The sequence below is a fragment of the Ornithodoros turicata genome, chromosome 1 (genome assembly GCF_037126465.1).
Source record: "Ornithodoros turicata isolate Travis chromosome 1, ASM3712646v1, whole genome shotgun sequence".
NCBI lineage: Eukaryota > Metazoa > Arthropoda > Arachnida > Ixodida > Argasidae > Ornithodoros > Ornithodoros turicata.
Window position 1 is genome coordinate 66,450,727 of NC_088201.1, and position 16,068 is coordinate 66,466,794.

Here is a 16,068-nt window from a genome sequence, read left to right on the forward strand (position 1 = left end):
TCGTTTCTGTTTCCCTTTGATGACGTCTTTCATTCCTGGCATAGCCAGCGTTATCTTATCATCTTCGTAAAATGATGTGATAGACTGCTTAACTGTTTCGGACAATCCCCTTGTCCTCGTTTCTTCACGTAGAGCAGCCAATGGACCGTCGCTCTTTCTCAGCGCCTGGGCCTGTCTTGCTCGCCTTTGGCTCACTCCAAAGCAGTTACTCAACTTCTTCCTTGTCCAAAATGTTGGTGCAAGAGTCAATATCTCCAACTTCTCCTTTGGCGTTGATAAGGGTAATTTTTGTTGCAGTTCCCGTAGTAGTAGTTTGCACTCTCGAGAAAGTAAGTCGCCTTCTGTGAGTGCCGTTCTCGATGGAAGTTTAAGCGTCCTCTTCATATGTGCGCAGAGTTTCTTTTTTAGTCTCTGCAGCTTTGCTCTTGCATAGGCCAAGCGGCTGCGGACTTTGACTGTCTCGCGCACAGGAGATTCTCCCAAGGACTTCAGTGCATTGTTGACATCATCAGTAGAAATATGTTCATCATCGCCACTGCTGCTAAGGAGTTGCTCACTTTGGAGATCTACTTTTTCATCAAGGCGTCTGCGGCAGTGAACACAAAGTCTCTTTCCTGGAATTAGACTTAAGTGCGGAACTTTCTTGGCAAACTCTCCGGTAATTATGGTTGTTCCTTTCCGCTTCTTTTCGTGCAAATTAAGCGGATTTACACAGAACCTAGGCGCCATGTGCGATGCATACTTTCGTGTAAAGAGAACCCGGTGATGTTCGCAGATATTGTCTATGGTCTCCCATGCTCTTCGCGAGCGCTGAACTATCAGCTTCTGCTCACTCAAGCTGAGATCGTCGAAGTCCGTCAGTTTCTTGAATCGCGCGTGAGTCCCTGAATGACAATTCTCCGGCCCAAGTGAGCATGGTTGAATCATGCGCCCGTCAGACCTAGAAAATACATTCGCTCGTGTATATTTTTGTTTTCCTATCTCTCTCTTATATGGTGAATTCTAGTATTTAAGAACGTACCCGAGGGAGCAGCCGCTAGTAGACGGTTGGCATTCGAACCCAGACATGCTCGTGGACAGCTCAACTTGCTGACCTTTGCGTTGAATCACACTAGGCCAACTAAAGTCGTTATCAGCATTTATCAGGTAGACGGGAGAGGTCCCTTTTTGTGTGTTAATCTGACGTTCCTGACGTTTCGCTTTACCACCCACTCTGCTTACTGGGTCAAGGCGTAATGTGCCTGGAAGGGTGACTTCGCCGCGCCCAATGCCAAGCAAACCATGGTCGAGAAAAAAATTCCTTTCTCGCACTTTTCAAAGAGTAATTTTCCTGATTTTTGATATGTTGTAGCTGAAGCATTGTGCTATCGAATGACATAGGTCGGCGATTTTTAAGTGGCCTGCCACATTCCGAAACCTTCGTCTGTAAAATGCAAAATTTGGATGTGTGTCACTTTCCAACGGTCCTCACAGAGCAAGTATATATCCCAGAAATGCAAAAATTGTTGTCAACGTTCCCCATCTGCTAGTAAACAGGGAACCGTACCTACTTTTCCAACAAGGTAAACAGGGAATGCGGAATAAAATCACACAAGTTGCACAAAGGGCGACATTTGGGCCCGACTTTAGAGGGCGAGCGAGAGAGTTATTTTGCATGCCCTGCTTAACTTATGCTGCATAATCCTCGGATGACATAAAAGCACATTGGTTCGTATATAGAAGCAAGCACGCGCGAAAAAAGGAAGAAAACCTGTGGTATGGTTTTCTCGCCTGGCGCAAACTTTGAAGTGCTCTAAAAACACATGGAATCAATATTTCGAGTTGGAACGTCCGCTGCGATTCACCTGACAGTGTTCCCCACAGACCTTATTTTTTTTTAAATATTGGTGATGGTCGATTGACAACCTTGGATCATTTCGCGTGGAATGGCCCAGCTAGTAGTTCTTCAAAGGCATGAGGGACGTGGACCCACTACACCTCAAGTCTCTGTCACATGAACTCACTGAATTCAAGAACATTCCAGCCATAGAAACACAACATTCAAACCCCCTGGAGGAATGGCTACTTTATCAGCAGGCAGCCAAAGACCTGAAGTCTGCCGACCGTGACTTGACTCCATCAGTTTCTAAGCGGATCACAGCCAACCTCCTCAAACTGTCGGCATAATTGGGTTTTCAAATGGAATGAGAGTGCTCGCTCCTAATTTAGCGTCTATTGTGATCAAATATTTGTCAATTCCTATAAAGTGTGTAGATGCTGAAACATCTTTCAGCAAACACAAAAAGATTGTAGGCGACAGACAGCATCCTCTGTCAGAGGACAACACAAAATATCATGTAATGCAGAGCCACAACAGTGCTTTGAATCTGTCATTTCATAAAATATTTTTTGTTCACACATTATCCAAGAAAATAAAGTGTTTCCAGTTTCGAGCAGCCGTTGACTCGTTGCCACAGAAAATCGTGCCACAGATGTTCATAATCATCACGTCGTCAACATGAGTTTAGGTAATACGTTCGTGCTGATAGGATATATTGGAAAAGAAAAGATACAAAATCTTGATAAGTATGCACACTTAATTCACTGAGTTGCACTGCCGTGACTTCCCCCAAACCATATGACAATTCTTATCATAGACTTACCTTCTTGTTGAAAAACGCCTCCTTTGACTATCTTAAATGAGAGAAATGTGGCCCCCTCTTCCAATAGGGAATGTGAATGGGCAGGCATCGAACCGGGGGAGATCCCGCCAATGTCTGCATGATGTCCACGATTGGCAACGAAAAAGACTGGCTTTTCACAACCCTCATAGAACACCTGTCAGTCAAACGGTAAGCATCAAACCAAGTGAACTGAACCTTCACTTACCACAAAGCGATTACCAGCCTTCGAGAAAGTGCCCCAGGTACAGCTACAACATTTTGTAATAAAAGTACTCAAAAGACACTAATATTTATGCAGTGCCGAAACACAGTACAAGCCTTTTCTAAATCTGCTAGCAGGAGATGGAATTTTGCATCAATATCTCAGGGTATCAATATCTCATAAAGTTGAAAGTTACTAGTACCATAATGCAGCAAGTATATTAGGTCTTCTTAACTGGGGGCCATCAGACATTGTTTTTTGCGCAAACTGGGGCAACCTCGAATAATGAAGCTTCCAGTACAATATGCAGACTTACACATTCCTTATGTGACACATTCGCCGACCGATTTTGCGGACTTCTAAGAGCCACGAAATCAGTCCGAATTTTTAGTGAATATTTCAAACTTTATTTCAAAAGCCTTCGCTCAGAACAAAGTGACTTCAAAAAAGTATGTACTATATACGTGTACAACAACGTATCGCGCGTAAATTTCAGCGAGCGTAGAACTATCTCTGTATGCATTCATATCAGTGTAGTTACCACAGCAACGATTGCCGCTATCTACAGGGGAGCATCTACAACGTCCTCATCACTGCCGTAGTTTTTACTTTTTTTTTTATGTTGTCTGTGCCGGAGATGGCCTTGATGCTGATGCTGCTGAAGCGTCAAATGGCAACATCACGTTAGTCTTGATCATTGATACATTTGTGTCTTCGCCTCAAATAAACATGTCCGTCGCAGTAAAAATCATCGACAGCCTCTAGTTAAGGACGAGATTTCAGTATTTCTGATACTTGAGAGAACTGAAAGAATCGCGGCTACCTGGTGGAGAGCCGTAGCAATGCTCAAAGATATTCGTAGTCGAAGACACACGTATTGAAAGATTAGCTCTTGCAACGTGTCTGAAGCGGAGCGTTCCGTTTCGGTTGCGCGTAAATACGTGCCACTTTCACGCGCGCGTTTCTGCGCATGCGTCATGGCCTTGGGAATGGAATGGCCTTCGAACGCAGTATGAAATATCGGGGGCGGGAGCACACTGTTCTGCTGTACCAAACAGGTTTGAAGCGAGATGAGTACGAATAATCAAGCAGGTCTGCCGAGGAAGGGTCAAAATTATTGGATGCGGAAATACACTGGCTCTATGAGGCGTTTCACAGTGCCAACAGTTTTGTCCGAAAAACTGGAAAGTTATAATTTTTGGTACACGAATTACCGGTCGGCGATTGCACTTACATATTCTGACACGATATCTTCAGCCTAAGTAACAATAAGGGGTTCTTTAACATTGTCCTCGATGACGACATACTTTCCCAGTTGAAAATTCTGATTGAGTCCAATTAGATTTCCAGTGGGGCTGAATAGGAATCAATAGGTTCCCAATTCACTTACTGAGATTATTTCAGGTGCATTTTAACTTTCAGTGACTTCTAATTGAGCGTTCCAAATTGAACTGAACCGCGCCACCTCAAATTGGAAGTTCAATTGGAAATAGCCCGAAGAAGTCCAATTGGGAATGACCAAAATGAGCAGTCCAAAAGCTGATTGGTGTAACTGATTGGAACAAATTGGTAATTCACCAATTGAACCCGAATAGAGTTTCAATGGACCTTTTTCACATACACGTCGTATACTAGCGGCTCTCCAGCAAACCCGTCAAAACAAACCCACGTAGCTAGCACAAAGGACCAAAATCCGGGGTGGGATCGACTAGTGACTCTTTTCGTGACTTTTAGTTAGTGACTCTATGAGCTCGCGCTGTTCGTGCAGTCTCCCCACTAGTCCCCACTTCTGTCGTCCCCATACTGCGCCATCTAGTGAAGACTGAGATAACCCTCTCCGGCCTCTCAAGGTCATGAGCATGCACATACGCCATCGTGAAAAACGTCCATTGGGTCTCACAGCACTGAAATAGTTCATAGTGACTACGAGACATGCATCATACTGGGGAGCTCAAATGTAGCCATATATGTCATGAATGTCATCTTACTTATTAATCACCCAGAAATAAGATAATTGTTGTGATAACCGCGAGAAGCTTATTCCGGCTAGGGACACTTTTAGTGAACTTGATATCGTGCAATATGCAATTCACTTGGACATCGTTTTGAGAACATCTGATAGCATTACAGTACGTTAAGTTACAATGTATTAAATTGAGAGTAATTTCTTACAGGAGTGATAACGGTGAGATCAGGAAGATGACTCCCACCAGCACAGGGATGATTGGAAAGAATCACGTCGCCAGACCTCAGGTCATCCCCGAGGTGCCTCATCTGTTTGGGCCCACGAAAGTACAAAATTAGCAGGTGTCACCATGCAGCATAGGTGGGCATTTTCCTAAGAATTCATTCAATATCACATCATAGCCTGATTTCTGCGCAGCATATCACATCACATCACCATCACAACACCTCCATTCAACTTCAAACCCAATCACACTGACTTCAACTTCAGATCCCATCACGTTTTTGAACTTGAATTCCAATGATGGGTTCTGAGGTCGGTAACGGATTTTGAAGTTGGAGTCGATGATGGGTTTTAAAGTTGAACTCGATGATGGGGGTTGAATTTGAATTCCAGCGAGGGCTCATGTTGTGTCCGAAGCATAGGTGGGCGAACTCACTCATGAGGGGCCTCATGAGTGCACCTCACTCTTGCAGCACTTTGGTATCGGTGGCCCATACGTTATTAGAGTGCAATTTAAAGGGGTGCTAAGCTGTGCTTCAGGGTTTTATATTCCATTTGTGACGATCACAGCGAAGCGTAATTAAATCCATTAGTTGTTACTTTTACGAGACTGTTACAAAGAGGGGAGTAGTAAACTTTAAAGGTTACACATACACCCTTTCCGTGACTTTGCTATTACGGGTGCTGTGAACCATGCAAAATTTGCTACCAACCATTCACCACTTTGGTACTGGTGGCCCACATGTTGGTATTGTGCATCTTAAAGGGGTGGTGTGCTGTGTTTTAGGGTTTTATATTACATTCACTACGATTGCAGCGAAGCGTGATTAAATATGTTAGTTGTCACTTTTGAAAGACTTAGAGCGAGGGGAGTAGCACACTTTAAAGGGCGCCCACACTCCCTTTCCGTGGTTTTGTTATTGCTATTGCGGGTGCTGTGACCCCATGTAAAATTTGTTGCCTACCATTTACCACTTTGGTACTGGTGGCCCACATGTTGGTATCGTGCATTTTAAAGGGGTGCTGTGCTGTGCTTTAGCTTTTATATTTCATTCACTAATATAAGCTACTAAAGGACCAATCCCTTGTACCGTTGGTTCCAAAGCCCATGACAACCAACAATGTTCTAAAATTCACTGGGATTGTAGCATGTGGGGCCACAAAATTCTCAAAAAGCAACACCAGACCCCTTTAATGTGGGCCAATGCCTTTGTATTGCTTGTGTCAAAGTCATACTGACAACAAAACACGTTCTAAACTTCACAGGGGTTGCAGCAGCAGTGACCCGAAAGATTCTCAAAAAGCAGTACCAGACCCCTTTAATACGGATGCCCTTGTATCACTGGTGCCAAAGTCATAATGGTAACACGGACGAAGGCCCTCGTATATTGCTGGCTCCAAAGTCATAATGATAACTTCACAGGGACTGCAGTTATGGTGACTGAAAATTCACAAAAAGTAGCACCGGATCCCTTTTATGTGGACCAATGCCCTCGTATATCGCTGGTACCAAAGACATTATGATAACAAAAATGTTTTAAACTTCACAGGGATTGCAGCGGCGGTGATCGCAAAATTCTGAAAAAAAAAAACAACACCGGACCCCTTTATTAGGGACCAATGCCTTCATATCACTGGTGCCAAAATCATACTGACAACAAAACATGTTTTAAACAGAGTGGTTGTAGCAGCGTTGACTGGAAAATACGGAAAAAGCTGCACCAGACCCCTTTAATATGGACCAATGCCCGCTATTGCTGGAATTCATTGTTTAGTGATGGTATGAAGTTATGAAATATTTTACAGAATCTTTGTGGAAGACACTTATAACTTGAGTAAAAATGTACCAATATGTCTTTCAAATTAATATTACTGTTGTTATGATAATACCAGCAGCCATTACAGTAAAACCCAGAGTGCTGCCTGTCATCACTGACCTGTCAACTAGAAATCTGTCATCAATATGCACACCTCTTTAATGTAAGAAATATTACAAAAACTCTGTCATCACGTGAGACATTGGCCGTACCTGAAATTGTACAGCTTCCTGCATTGCTCCCAGGTGCACAGGAATATGTGGGGCATTTGACACAAGACCACCATCAGGGCCAAAGAGTGCGCAAGAAAAATCAAGACGCTCCTGCAACACATTGCAGAGGTTCAATCACATGATAGTTATAGTTTTTGAAGTGATATGTGAATAAGATATTCATTATGCAACACAAGTAACAATTCTGTGTGTAGGTAGTTGTAGGAAATGTGTCAAAAATACTGTTAATAAAGCAATTTCTTACAAAAATCTGGTGTAAATAGTATTAAGCTATAAGGAAACCCTACCACATACTGCAGGTAAATCAAAGTTTCAGTGAAGTTGAATTTTCCTTGCGAAGTCTGAGAAGTTAAGGTACTGTTTTCGTGCAAGAATAAAACACTCTCTCCAACGTTATGATAATAACTAAAAACAAAATGTGAAGAGAGTTGCTTGAAGTAGTTCAATAGTGTAGGACCTCTTTATAGTGAAGTTGGTTGGACTGCTAAGAAGCTTCACTATATCAGTACTAGTTGATGGTTGAGGTTACAACACATTGGGACCAGAGGTTTAGGTACTTCACTAATATCCATATCTTCACTATATGCAAGTTGTACTGCTGTGCCATGCTCAGTTCCAGACTGTTCCAGGATGTTTGCACTCCAGAGGGGTGCAAACACTACAATTCCTTAAAGGGGCAATAAACAGGTATATGAGGCATGCTTTTTTAAAATGCATTGCGATATGTTGGCACCATTGAATGTTTTCAGAAAACGGTTGTCGCAAAAACATAAATAATGGCTCTAAACCGAGTGAATACTCACTGCACTCTTTCGCCCTCATGCCCTGCCCTGCCCTGCAATGTCCTGGCGACAATAGCAACACGCCATTTTGACGTCGTGCATCATCAGACATTTAGAATGCGGGACACTTATACATTAATTTTGTTGCAATATCAAAAGGTGAGGTCAATTCTAAACATATTCCCACTTGTCAAATCCAAGAATCCTGTTCAAACCGAACCCGAAAACCCTCAGTATTCTATTTCACGTGCGCAGTATGTTTTCAGTGCTGTATTACTCCACGAGGTCACCGCGATTTTCCCGTGGTTCCCACAACTGGTTCCCTCACGAGCTGCAGATTGTCTCAGTGGTGTCCGTCACTGGCTAGGAGAGTGAAATCTCCCCCATCTCCAGCGCCTAGAATTCAGTGTTGCTATACGTTGGAACATGGTGACGTGACCCGGTTCCAAGGATAAGGAGAGACTCACGCGGATTATGCTCTTTGAATGGCATTGTTTCGTGTTAGAGACGCTCGTTAGAAGCAAAAGAATTTCATATTTGGATATCATAACCTACGTTCTTTCATTGAGTATAATAATTGGAGAATGTTCGTCGACCTGTTTTGTGCCCCTTTAACTTTTAACCATCACTGTAGTCTGTTGCCCCTAGGATAAATATTGTTGAGATCATAACTTCATAGCTACATGCACAACAGCAATGTTCTAGGCCCCTAGACAAAACTTTGCCATGGGGTGAGGTGTGACCATTTGTCAAAGAAGGTGCGAAACATGCAAAGTGGATCGTTTAAGGCAAAAAAGTGACGAAAGGAAGGGGGGGATACACCCCCACTCCGAATGATCCTTCCACGTAGCACCCATGAGCCCTTATAAGTTGTAGTGCATGACAACCACATGATGCAGGCATACCTAAGCAGATGATGACGTACAAACCTTGATATTTGTTGAAATCGCTGTCCTCTGCAGAACCCTGTACGAAAGAATGAGAATATCTCAGCTTATGGTGTCACATTAACTTTGTGTCCGACGTATGCGCCACTTACTTGCCCATCTGTTCAGCAATGCTCATGAAGCGATGGGAAAATACAGATAAACAGATAGCATCCAGCTCAGTGCTTATTCTCTCTTCCTGAACTTTATCCACCTGAAGTCAGAAAGTAGTGTCAGTACAGTAATTTCCTGTGCTTCTTTTAAAACAGCTTCCTACAAACAAATTGCAAGCTTTTTACTAGAACAAATAAGACATTCATAGAGCATGAATACATATGAACTAGAACACTAGGCTACATACTAGACTAGAACACTAGAACTAGAAAACTAAACACATAAACTAGAAAAAATAAGAAAAGAAAACAAACATACCGTTATAGCAACATCACCACTCTCCAGAATATCTGCAGTGCAAGATGGTTCCACTACAATGGTACTACAAAACAGTTGCAAATAAAGACATCAGAAAAAGAACAACAACGACAACAAAGAGATCATTATAGCCTTAAAGGGACAACGTCATACCACATGACCCACTCAGAACGCATACCATTTGATGCTTTGTTGTTGACAATGCAATGGTGTGAATTCTCAAGCTGAATTATACCAAAGTTATTAGGTAAACAATCAAGTGAAGCTCCTTAGACTATTGCAAGCTGTGCTGGTAATATCATCTACTACATCACTCAGAATATTTGTTTCTCACTGGGTAAAAGAAAACAAAGTGAAATTCTTGCACTCCTATACTAGCTGTCGAGGGCAGATGACTTTTAAAATTTGGAATTTACAGGGCAGTGTGTGTTTAGGAAGCAGTGGACTTGCTAAGCTATAACAACTGTCCCACCAATAGTTTGGTACAATACTCCTATTTCGAGGTCAAAGAGGAAGAATGACTCAACCTAAAATTATCTGGAAAGGAAACAATCCAAATTTGAAGACTACTTTAGGGTAGGACTGGATCCTAAAGCATACAGGCTCTCCCATTTGGTTTATTCTAGGTGACATCTGCATGGTAACGTTTTCCATGATTTTGGGCAAGAGGGCTGCTCTGCATATTCATCATCTGATATCTGCTATTGGTGTATGTTTGTGCAAATTTCTTGAGAATTACTCCATTGTTCTGACTGAAGCTCTTATTACTGTACACCTAGAGATCTCATGATACTGATATCTAGAGATAGAGATCGCAGATTCTGTGCACTCATGAAGCTTCAGGTGAGTTTTGGAGTTGGTCAGGCCTGTACCAGATCCTGTTTCATGTTAAAACTTATCAAAGGCAAGATTGGGAGGCAACTAAACCTCCGTGCGTGGTCCAGGATTTCAATGGCACTCACCATGTTTTGTCTATGATGATAGCGGGACCTGGGATCACATGACCAGCCAGCAGGTCTTGCAGAAGGAAAACGGCGGTCTTGTGGAAACGGTCTTCAAAGTAGCATTCGGTGACCTAAAGAAATTAATGTGTATCACAGTTTTGTCTCAACTTCGTATCATTTTATTTTGTTAACTCGACATGTTTCATGGTTGAGGACTTCATTGATGTAGCATTACTTCCAAATGGGACTGAAAGTATTACGGGAATGCGGAATGCTGATAGGATACATATTTGTCATTACCTACATTCCAAATTTGCACTTGCACGTGCTTGCAGCTTTTGCTTGTTTCTTTGACCTTTGAGCACGTGTTAGAGAGGAAGTAAACGCTATTTTTTTTTAACTTTTCTTTCGTTATATCAAGATGCTGGATGCTACTCTTTGGTTCTAGCATAAGTTAAAATGCATTGTTCCCTATGGCAGCTTAACGGGACATGCTAAGGCCCTCGGTTTTCCGCGATTCAACAATTACACGGAATTTCGCGGAATTCGGAATTAATCACGAAATCCTTTGTTTGGCACAGAATTTCACAGAATCCCTTATTTTTAGGGATGCGCTGATATTAGAGTTCTCGAATTCGAATCGAATATCAATCACTCGAAGTATTCGACTGTTCGCCGAATACGAACGACAAGTGGGCTTCACCTGACACTTCCTTGCATGAGGTGAAGCGTGCTCTACAAAATTGAAGCCTGCTTTACAAAATTACCCATACTGCATGACAAACACGGACAGATTGTAGTTTAGCTTAAGATAACGTTAGCCCAAGTTTATTGTGCATACTTCGCCCGAGGAAGGGGCGGCGTCCCTCCCGTCTGTAGTTTAGTGGTGGCAGTGGGTGATTTTGATTTGATGTCTGGAAGGTTGCCTTCAAAAAGTCAAGACTCTTAAATAATGCCTACAGCCGAGGAACAAAAAAGGGTGTCCTAAAGATGTAACTTCCCCAGGGCATGTATTGTAAACTCCTGCCTATAAAGTTCCTATAAAATCTGTAGATGCTGAAAGATCTTTCAGCAGGTATAAAATGATTGCAGGTGACAGACAGCATCAGAGGAGAACACAAGTGCTGAGCTACAACAGAGTGTTGAATCTGTAATTTTTGTAACATATGTTTTGTTCCCTTATCATCCAAGAAAATAAAGTGTTTCCTGTTTCAAGCACCCGTTGACTGCTCGCCGTGGAAAATCGCGAAATTTACTAGTTGATGCCACAGAATTTTGAATTTGCTGCAGCAGAAAACTGAGGGCCTCAGGAAATGCTAATGATCTTGTTATATAGCTAAATTTTGTTGCATCCGGTTTCGCTGTAATGAGGTTTGACTGTATTTGTACTGCCTTACTTGACATCCTTTGCACCATTTTATTCTTGTCAGATACCATCACTCATAGACTATAGCTCAATGCCTTCTACCTCACAAGGATTTGGTTGATCGCCTCTGGACTTCATAATGGAAACACTCTCGTGTACGTGCTGTTGACCAATACCCCGCACACGGACGTCGTCGATGATGATGTCACGATCCGGAATGGTAAAGCCAAATTCACGCGTGTACCTAAAATGCAGGGAGGATTAACTTCTTAGACTTCACTGCTCTGTGATATAATACACATAGTATAACCCCTGGGAAATATTACTGAAACCTGCTGCTAGGTCTTCAGACTGAAACATTACTAGCAATTTATTACAGCACATTACAATGCACTACAACCACTCATAGTATACTTTAGTAAATGGGAAGGTGAGGGAGGTCGTGAAATTGTTAGGTATGTCATGCCAGGCTACCAGATAGCCTTATTTCTCTGTTCCCTGGGCAAGCTTAAAATGTTCACTATGTTCACTAACAGGTAGCCTTCTAGTCCTGAACAGCTAACGCACGAAAAACTTCATGTCGAGGTTGTGTTTCGTGTGTCTCGTCCTTTTTACATGGTTTCTGCCCAAAGCTCAGGCTTCTTCGGCATGGATGTCCAATCTGAGAGGGTTGCACTGAACCTGTGTTCTGATCAATGAGATAGAGAGGGAAATAGAGAGATATACTGGCAGCCATCTTTGAAGCTACCCTGTGTTGAATTAACTCGGTCATATGCTTCGCACATTTAGCTCGAGCAACCACCCAGTCTGTGATCCGTTTCAGAATGAGCACGCTGTCGTAGCTCGCTCCCTCTGCTTTTATTCACATCACGACCTACTCGAGTATAACGACCATGTCATAGACACCCTTTCCCAGCGCAGCATTTGGAAGCTAGCGGTGGCGCTACTCATCGGCCCGGTTGTTGCTTCCTCCACTTCTACAATATTTTGTACTTCTGCTTACCTTAGCATTTTTGTACAAGCAGTGGATGTCCCATGGAAGATGTTTCATTCTATTATTACCAACCACCAACCAACCATGTTTCATTCTAAAGTTGATGATCATCATCATTCTGAGCATTTTCATAGGGCTGTTGCTGTCGTCTGCTACAGTAGTCGTACGTCCGCTTCTGCGCATTCGAAATTCAAATTTGCATTGTCCAATCATGATGTAGATCTCACGCGTCGATGAGTAGTGTCCCTAGCAGATCATGTGGACGACTCATAGGGATTGCAGATTATGACATGGTCGCTAAGATGAAGTAAAACCGAACCCCGAAGTAGAGTTCATATCTATTAATTTGCAACGTGCTAGTCAACACCCTGGATGGCACCATGTTGATCTCACCTTGCCTTGACCTCGCCTTGTTTGCAAATGGCGGATATTAGGGACTCAAGCGGTTGGCATCTTTTTGCGCGCACGCTTCGAAATTCCGTGGCATCTACTGGTTCCGTAATGCCCCCATTACGGAACTGGCTTCATAGCGAATTGAGCTGGTTGTTTTCGTGCAGAAAAAGTGACTCGAGTGTGCATGTCCCATGGCCACTTCAACCCAACATGCATCGCGCACTGGCGTTTCATTGGTCCTTCGGATTGCTCTTTGTTAGTTTTTGCCTTGAATGAAGGAGTGCGAGAGGTCTTCTTGAAGCTTCAAACTTCAAGGGGAAACGCCGGGTGGTTGCACGCCCTATCTATCTTTGTCTCACTGGTTCTGATATGCAAGAAAGGGTGGGACCAGCAGCCCATACCACAGCAGAAGGCACTCTTGACAGTGTTGGGAATAACTTATTGCAGAGTCTAAAAAGTTCTGCCTCTTAGACTGTAACTAAACTTGCCACTTTGGAGCAACTTTTAGAGAAAGTTGTTCTTTTTAAGTCTCTTACAGCTTTAAAGGGGGCACTCAAGTAAAAAAATCTCTCCTCGCAGAATGAAAGATGCCGTTACTTTAACACCAACACAAAAGCAATGGGTTTCATTCATTGCATCGTTCGTGATTTATGAGCAAAGAAAACCACAAGTTACACCTTCCCTTTTCCTCTCCTGTTCAAGAAGGCTGACAATGTGGAGTGGCTCCTATTGGTCTCCTCAAACGATCAGTCCAATCATCGCGGGAGACCATTCGAGGAGACTAATCTGAGGACCCTACGCATTGCCGTGCTTCATGAGGCTTTTCCGAGTATTCCTGAATAGTTTCCCCGAGTTTTACCCGAAGTGACCATGGTGCAAATCGTGGGAGTAAAAAATTGGTTTGAAACACAAGGTTCTCATTTTAATTTCAATTTCCTTATTTTTGAGGTAGATAGCAGTGCACATGTGATGATAGTGAAGTGGGGCCTTCAGAGGACATGGTTAGATCCACTAATGGCAGTCCCAATGGTGACAACTCCTACCAAACACAAAAGGACTTCACCATCCAACCAACACAAGGGAAAGTCACCACGAACGTGCAAAGCCAATTCAGTTCCATGGACGCTGGCTTTATCCTTCATTTTGTGTGTACGGCGCTGGAGAATGAACGCAACGAAAAGACCTCTACATTGCCGGGGGGAAATATAGTGTAAACATACATAAGCAGAACTCCGGCTACCATGAGGTCACCATTTCAACTGACAGCTCGCATAGGAAGATAGCTGCAATAAAAACCAAGTGCCAAACTTCTTCCTGTCTCACCTCTCTTGGAAAGCTGCAACAAAGTCTCCAAAGACGGACGTTTTTGGCACGTCAGCTGATTTACTGGTTACAGACACCATGATGGCACAGTCAGTCTTGTGGTAACGCATGTTCAGGTACGGTTCCAGAGTTACGCTTTGTCTACAGAAAGAAGCCACGATAGAGTGTGGTGCAAATGTGTCATGTCTCATGCTCAAAAGCTCTGTGCTTACTTTTGAAATCCTTGTTTCGTTAGTTGATTTATGCATTTGGAATTGAGATGGTGGATGCGTTCGTCAACTGCAGCGATGGTATCTGAGAGAAAATGGAAAAGCGAAGCATCTGGATGTTGCCAAAACACTAGTTTTCAAGTTGACTACTCATGTATGGCTTGTGACACACTCGCGTGAAACCCAGACAAATACTGATATTATCTACATGCACTTCTCATATCCATAGTTGTGGTGGAGCTTTAGAAAAAAGGAGCTGTGTGCTGTTAGAGAAGGTGCTTCTTTGTGAGAGGTGTGACCACAATGACATGGTTATGAGTCCTACAAGGAAGAGCTCAGCGTTCAGTTATGTGTAGTACAACGTGGTCTACCGAGGGACAAAACCAAAGTAATCCCTAAATGTCTGAAGATGATGATGATCATAGAGGAAATGGGGATGCGAGTCGTGCAAGGTCAAACTGGCCACCCAGTGCTGCACTTACGATAAGCTTCCCTTGTCTTGTGCTCTTTCTTCTGTTTATCTACATGCATGTGTTGCCATATTTTTTAGGGTTATGGACATGGCTGCATATCTATACATCCTACCGGTCTTCTATCACTCATATCACATCTCTGAACTTACGAGAAATAAAGCACAAAACGATGTGACCAGGTGTACAGGTGTAACGATCAGATGTACAGGACAAAGCTCAAAACCATGTACCAATGGCTTTTACTGGCAATGCCAACCCACCACACACAAATATGATGGGACATGGGGAAAGCTACAAAACTCTGAAGCTACCTCACAGCGTCGAGGAAAAAAAAAAGGCGACAAACTTAGATACACTATTCCCTCTTTTCCTAGAGTGTACCTCTACCCATATTTGTAAAGTGTGAAAAATTATGAGAGAACTTACCACTGTTGTAGACCACAGCACATGGTTCCTGTGCTTCATGCACAACATCTGCTAATGCCATTCCATATGCTGACAAAATACCAGCATACCTGCACAGGAGTATGATGTTTAACGATGATAGCTTGAAATAAACTATGTGGCACCCATGATCTTGCAACAAGAAGTCATTACCTATTGATAAGGACCTTCTTCATCCCAAGTGAACGTGCTATAGCACATGCATGCTGTGCACCTGCTCCACCAAAGCATGCCAGTACGTGCAATGAAGTGTCATATCCTTTGCCTTGTGTAATAGCCCTGATTGGCCTGCACATGGATTCATTGGCAACAGCCACAAAACCCATAGCCACCTCTTCTGCAGTCATGGACTGCGAGGATGACTGGCTGGCTAGAAAACTATTCACCTGCAAACAGGCAGTGGTATGTCACTGAGACAAAACATCTTGTTGGTACACATTTCCACACGCTATGAGATTTTAAAACTGGGCGCTCTGATACTCCCTGGTTCTGGATAATGTTCGTACAAGCACAGGCAACGTGCAAAACTACAGCTGTAGTTGTCTGTTGACTAAGCAGGGTGTTCCACTTAATGTTTCACAAAATATGTGCATAAAAAATCTACTTGCCTGAAAATTATGAGTGTCAACATTATTTATATACATATCGGAAACTTTTGCCGCATACTACAAGTAATTTT

General features: G+C 42.9%; 1 protein-coding gene across 1 annotated transcript in view; it reads right to left on the minus strand.

Annotated features, from left to right (window-relative positions):
- LOC135378352 (5-oxoprolinase-like) overlaps positions 1-16,068 on the minus strand; it is a 54,146-nt gene that overhangs the window by 19,173 nt on the left and 18,905 nt on the right. The window contains exons 12-23 of the mRNA XM_064611367.1: positions 15,543-15,775; positions 15,372-15,460; positions 14,476-14,557; positions 14,264-14,404; positions 11,656-11,797; positions 10,206-10,318; positions 9,244-9,307; positions 8,925-9,025; positions 8,815-8,851; positions 7,083-7,193; positions 5,038-5,139; positions 2,643-2,817 (exon numbers count right to left, since the gene is read on the minus strand). Coding sequence (XP_064467437.1) covers positions 2,643-2,817; positions 5,038-5,139; positions 7,083-7,193; positions 8,815-8,851; positions 8,925-9,025; positions 9,244-9,307; positions 10,206-10,318; positions 11,656-11,797; positions 14,264-14,404; positions 14,476-14,557; positions 15,372-15,460; positions 15,543-15,775 — 1,390 coding nt within the window. The remainder of the gene's footprint in view (positions 1-2,642; positions 2,818-5,037; positions 5,140-7,082; positions 7,194-8,814; positions 8,852-8,924; positions 9,026-9,243; positions 9,308-10,205; positions 10,319-11,655; positions 11,798-14,263; positions 14,405-14,475; positions 14,558-15,371; positions 15,461-15,542; positions 15,776-16,068) is intronic.